This window comes from Chiloscyllium plagiosum, chromosome 15, assembly GCF_004010195.1.
Source record: "Chiloscyllium plagiosum isolate BGI_BamShark_2017 chromosome 15, ASM401019v2, whole genome shotgun sequence".
NCBI lineage: Eukaryota > Metazoa > Chordata > Chondrichthyes > Orectolobiformes > Hemiscylliidae > Chiloscyllium > Chiloscyllium plagiosum.
This window is the reverse complement of record NC_057724.1, coordinates 63236733-63242732: the sequence shown is the minus strand read 5'-3', so window position 1 is coordinate 63242732 and position 6000 is coordinate 63236733. Positions and strand designations below refer to the sequence as shown.

Sequence of the window (6000 nt, the reverse complement as noted above, 5' to 3'; positions counted from 1 at the left end):
AACTGGGAAGCCTCAAGAGAGATCACGGCCAAAATTAAAATGTTGGAATTAGAAAACTGTTAGATTGTGCTTGAACAAGAAAAGCTAGATTAGTCTAAGGTTTACATTCAAATTTCTGTCAATCTTTTATTAGCAATTGACACCAAGAATTTCTGAACATAAAACAAGCATAACACAATAAATAGGAGCAATACTGGGCCACACTGCCTCTTCAGCCACCTACACCATCAATAAGATAACAGTTTATTATTGACCACATCTCCAATTTCCCCTCAGCTCCAGAAGTCTAGAATGCTGAGTCCTATGCATAGAAAATTTCAAATGGTGGCAACTCAGCGAGTGAAGAGGTTCCTCTTCCTCTCAGGCTGAACTGGTGAATGCCTTGTCCAGTGACAGTGTCCCTGTGTTCTCGGCTCTCCAGCCAGGGGCGATGCCTCGTTGAACTGTGCATGAGATGACAAAGTGCCATTGCTGACCCTGCTTTAATCAACAGCAATCCCCAGGGATGTTGCCAGCAGCAGCTAATTAAGAGGTTACTGCAGGGTCTGGGGTCAGGGTGGAGACACAGCACCAAGAAGAGCTGGCCCAATCTCAGGGTTGATGGCTTGCCACTCAGCAGTGGGCACTGGTCAGAATGCACAAATAGGGTGCATCAATGCTGGGGCACCAATGTAGAAATGCAAGTGTGGTTGGAGGAAGTAGAGCCTGGTGATCAGAGTCAGGGAGGAATGGGGCGGTTAGAGGAGTGCAGTGGTTAGCAAGTGCATTGAGATGCCATCACCAATGAACATGCCCACTGGGACCCTTCCACGGGCTAAAGACTATCCAGAATAGAAGGCCCTGCACATCCATAGGTATGCACTAGAATGTCACTAGGGTTTATTTGGTGGTCTCTACACATGGCAGCAGTCTCTCTAAGGCCAGTCAGAAACAAGGAATAGATCTCTTTTAAGTGATTTAACCCATTCATTTTGCAGGCTGGTGGGATGCCAACTTTACCAACACAGGCAATATGGCATTTTGGCAGTAAGGCAAAGGGCACCTCCTACCAATTCACCATTCCTCCCAACTTGCAGCCCATTTTCATTGAACTTGAGAACAGCCTTTCCCAAGTTACCCTTTCATCATCTTTCAGAGACTTAAAATCTTTCAATGAAGGCACCTTGGCTTCAAAACTCCAGAGACTGTTGGTGCATTCTAGGAATCATGCCTAGTGACCCTTTGTTGTGCCTCCTACGAAGCAATTCTTCTCTTCCTCTGCACAATACTCCAATAGTGGTCTCACTAAACCTGAGAAATTTGTGACTACTTAATTGTACAAAGGAAAATCAATGAGAATAAGTGGGATCCTCAGGAAACTCTAAACTTACTCTACATCCCTTTGTTAACATCCTCTGTCTTTATGAAAATTAAATTTCGGAGCCATCAAAACTTTTTGTTTTCAAACACTTCCAGTGCAACATTTAGGGAAAGGCAATCATGGACATTTTCCAAGTTTTCATTAAAATATTTTCAAAGTCTTTGTGAGGAGAAGCTTTTTTTAAAAAAAAAATCAGAAAAGACCAGAAGTATGACTGGTTCCAGTTATGCCTCTGCTTTTGGCCATAAACTTACAGTGCACAGATATAAATGAAGGAAAACCACCTTCCCTGCACTTTTATATGGAGTTGGAGTGATGTTGATGAGCAACAAAGGATTCTGATGAAGTTGTTGTGAAATCAACAGGAAGCTCAGGAAAGCTTAGGCACAGCATAAAAAATACAATTTGTCCAGTTTCTTTCCTCCAGTTCATCTATAGTCAGGAAAGTGCGATTTTTTTCTTAAAAGGTTTATCTTTTTGACAGCAGTCTGCAATAGCCCCATCATATACTACTCCACAGGTTATTTGCAAACCAGGATTTCCTGAACACAGCTAACCCAGTGCTCACTGTGTCCAAAGTAAACCAATTTTCCAGAAGAGGCCCCGGATAGGTAGGACTTAGACTCCTCAGTTTCTTATGCAAAGGGTCTATTTCAGGCATGTGCCCTGGCCTCATTTTTTGTTGCTTGTACCATACTCATTTGAAGCTTCTGGCTTGTAATGAGGGTGCAGTTCTTGTTAGCCATATTAGATGGTGTACCTGAGCTCGAAAAATGGAAGTAAAACCATTGAATTACTAAGTGTTAAGATCTGCCAACACTGGATTCCATTCCTAGCTGGGGAAGCTTGACTCCCAGATTACATCCCTGATTCTGATCCCGAGCTATCATCTGTGTGTGGTAAAGGATTTACAGAAGTGACGAAAAGGGATAATTCCAGACGCAGTGCGGTCATTGCTGTTTTCCTCCTGGTCTCTCGGCCAGAGTGATGCTGGAAGCTTGATTGAATGTTAACCCCTTCCAAACATATCAAAGGACTATCAGGATATGCTCTGATTTGAGATTTACACAATATTCTTTTTTGTTTAGTTAAGAATCATTTCTGAATTGAGAGAAATGATAAAGTACATTTATGTAGCCTGCTGTCTTTCTTGCCTAGGTTGCTCGTCAAGGCTTGTGTTGGGACGCTATTTCCAGAAGCAACTTCCTGTGAATGGGATCAGTGATGCCAGCCTCCAGCAAATCCTCTTCAGCAATGCCACTGAACGTGAAGGTGAAATAAAAAAAGACATTAGACTCTTAACAGCAGTAATTTAGCACACAATTAAAATCATTATAATGATCACTTTCATCAGCTAGGTGCACTAAATCAACCTCTTGTAAAATCTATCATGTATCACACATCATTTTTCAAGGATCATAGTGATGTGTTTGGCTGAGCAATTAACATTGGATGTGTTTGTAGAGGCACAACAGTAATCATTGTCCCCAGTGCATCTCCAGGGGTTCTGATAGGATGCCAATCCAGGCTAGAGAGGCAGTGCCAGGGTTGTTGGATGGAAAAGACACAGACCAAGCCTGATTGGGTTGTAATGACCCATGGGGATCTGTTGGTCAATTGGGACAGTATTTGCTCCATTTGAAATTCAACATCCTTAGGCCTGTGTTAGACCTAAATTGGGATTCATAGCTGTTAGCATCAGATATGAAAATTGCTGGCAATAAGGGAGATGCATTAATAAGAATTTCTCGAGGAGCCTGAGAATTCTCACAAGATGCTGCAGTAATTAGATGAGGGCACAGGGAAAGGGCAGGGACACAGCCTGAACATTTGCTGGAAGGGATCAAAACTCTACAGGGAAATGACAGTACATTAATCAATTTGCTAATTTACAGCCAATTTGTGCTGTTTTATAAAGTAGTTAGAATCCCTACACTGTGGGAAGAGGCCATTTGGCCCAGTAAGTTTGCATCTACCCTCCAAAGAGCATTCTACCCAGACCTCCACCCTATTCCCATAACCTCACATTTACCACAGTTAACGCACCTGGTCTGTACATCTCTGGACACTATGGACAATTTAGCATGGCCAATCCACCTAACCTCCACGTCTTTTAGACTTTGGGAGGAAACTGGAGCACCCAGTGGAAACTCATGCAGACACGGGCAGAATGTGCAAACTCCACACAGATAATGCTGGAAGTGAACCTGGGTCCCTGGATCTGTGAGGCATTAGTGCACCATGCCAGCCATGCATCTAGCTTTTGGCTATGGATGTTCACTACAACTGAGTTGAACCTGATTCCTCAATATCACACCAATCTGTACTAGAGTGCCACTCAATTTGCTGATAATGAGAGAAAGTGGCTTGAATCATCCATCACTACAGCACTTCCCTTCCTCTCCAAGCCCCCACCTCCTGCCTTTCCCTGGGAACATTACAACACTCACCACCATAACAACCACTTGGATTTATTTGTGTAAATACAAATAAGCAGACAGTTATTCATATTATTTAGGTGTTCTTTTGCTGTAATTACCTCCAGTATTCCAATTTATCCCATCCGTTCTCAACCAAACCTGCTTCATATTTTTCCAAACCCAAATGCTTCAGGAACTCAGACAGAGTACTTGAGTTGCTACGATTGTCAAAGTTCTAAAAGATAGAGAAAAATATTTTATCTTTTGAAGATACAGGAAGATTATTATTTTCATCATTACATTACTATTTTTTGCATCTATAAAAATGGAACTACATTTGGAGTGCATGTGCAGTAGTTATGAGTGTTTAGAGCACACACTTTCATACCCAGAGGGATGGTTAGTTCAGTTGGCTGGATGAAAGTGAGGACTGTAGATGCTGGAGAAATTGCAGTTTCTCATCTGTTGTTGGGGGGGGGGGGGCGTGGATCTGACCAGTTAGTCACGGAGGGAACAGTCTTTGTCACTTCACCAACTTGTCCATCTTTTTATCCTAAAACTAAATCCAGAATAGTGTCCCCTCTCAAAGGGCTTGTCGTGTATCATTTAAAAAGTTTCCTGGACACAGTACATAATATTTTCACCCTCAGTGCCCCTTGTACTGTTTGAAACAGAGTTTGTGTTGGGACAGTTAAAGTCGCCTCCTATTATTTCCCTCTTATTCCTACAGGCCAAACTTTGTCCACATTTATATGTTATCTATCTTCCTCTCCTTCTCACTATGTGGAGGTCTGTAATACACTCCTAATTGTGTGACTACTCCTTTCTTTATTCCTTAAAACCTCATTTATTAACCCGTTTAGTATATGATTCCTTCTCACAATGAAGAAGGAGATTTAACACTTTAATAACTGCTTTGAGAACTGTTACAGTGTTGCAGCATGCTTTGTGAATAGAACATAGAACAGTACAACATAGTACAGGCCCTTCAGCCCTCGATGTTGTGCCGACCTTTTATCCTACCCTAAGATCAGACTAACCGACATACCCTTCATTGTACTATCATCCATGGGCCTATCCAAGAATCGCTTAAATGTCCCTAATGTATCTGACTCTACTCCCACCGCTGGCAGTGCATTCCACACACCCACCACACACTGCGTAAAGAACCTACCTCTGACACCTCCCCTAAACTTTCCTCCAATCAGCTTAAAACTATGGCCCCTCATGATAGCCATTTCTTTTCCCCACCCCCACCCCCTCTCATTTATCTCTCTACCCTGCAGGCTCCCTGCCTCTATTCCTTTTGTCCGAAACGTCGATTTTCCTGCTCCTCGATGCTGCCTGACCTGCTGTGCTTTTCCAGCACCACTCTAATCTAGACTCTGGTTTCCAGCATCTGCAGTCCTTGTTTTTACCTCCTTTGTCTTTGCTTTGCCCTTGGGCCTATCTAGTGATTAGTGGGAGAGAATACACCACAGTGGAATATCTATAGAATTGCCACAGTCCTTAGATATACACAAAATCCTTAGGGGACTTGACAGAGTCAATAAAGAAAGGTTGTTTGCTCTTCTGGGAGCGTCTCGGGTCACAGGGCATAATTTCAGAATGAGAAGTCACCCATCAAGAGTTATGGGAAAAAGGCAGTGAGATGGATTTGAAGACCATCAGATCAAACATGATCTCATTGAATAGTGGAACACATCCGATGGGCTGAATGGTCAACCATCCGCTCCTACAACTTATGGTCTTATAACACAAAGATTTATTGCATGGTAGCATTGAAAAATCTTTGGTTAGCTGGAACTACTAATATGTTAGGGCGCTAATATAGATTCATTAGTTTGCTCTGAAAGTTGGAACGGAACACAGTGTCTCCAGCCACAGACTGTATATGATATCAATAAAATGAGAGGAGTCAATGTGACATTCACATTAACCACTTTGGAAACATTACCCTCCATAATAATAATGACAGGTTTTGATTTAATATCTAATTTAAAAGGCTGGATGTTAATTCTGCCTTCCAAATGTGACTTGTTTTATTCATTCAGGGGGATTGCTGGCTAGACCAGCATTTATTGCCCATCCCTACTTGCCCAGTTCAGGGTCAACCACATTGCTGTGGGTCTGGAGTCATATGTGGGCCAAACAGGTAAGGATAGTAATTTCCTTCCCTAAAAGATATCTGTGAATCAAATGGGCTTTTCCAACATACAA

General features: G+C 42.3%; 1 protein-coding gene across 1 annotated transcript in view; it reads right to left on the bottom strand.

Annotated features, from left to right (window-relative positions):
* Positions 1–296: 296 nt before the first annotated feature.
* LOC122557387 (phosphatidylinositol 3,4,5-trisphosphate 5-phosphatase 2-like) overlaps positions 297–6000 on the bottom strand; it is a 146769-nt gene continuing 141065 nt past the window's right edge. Inside the window, exons 28-29 of the mRNA XM_043705046.1 lie at positions 3900–4015; positions 297–2620 (exon numbers count right to left, since the gene is read on the bottom strand). Of these exons, the coding sequence (XP_043560981.1) occupies positions 2527–2620; positions 3900–4015 (210 nt within the window). The 3' untranslated portion in view covers positions 297–2526. The remainder of the gene's footprint in view (positions 2621–3899; positions 4016–6000) is intronic.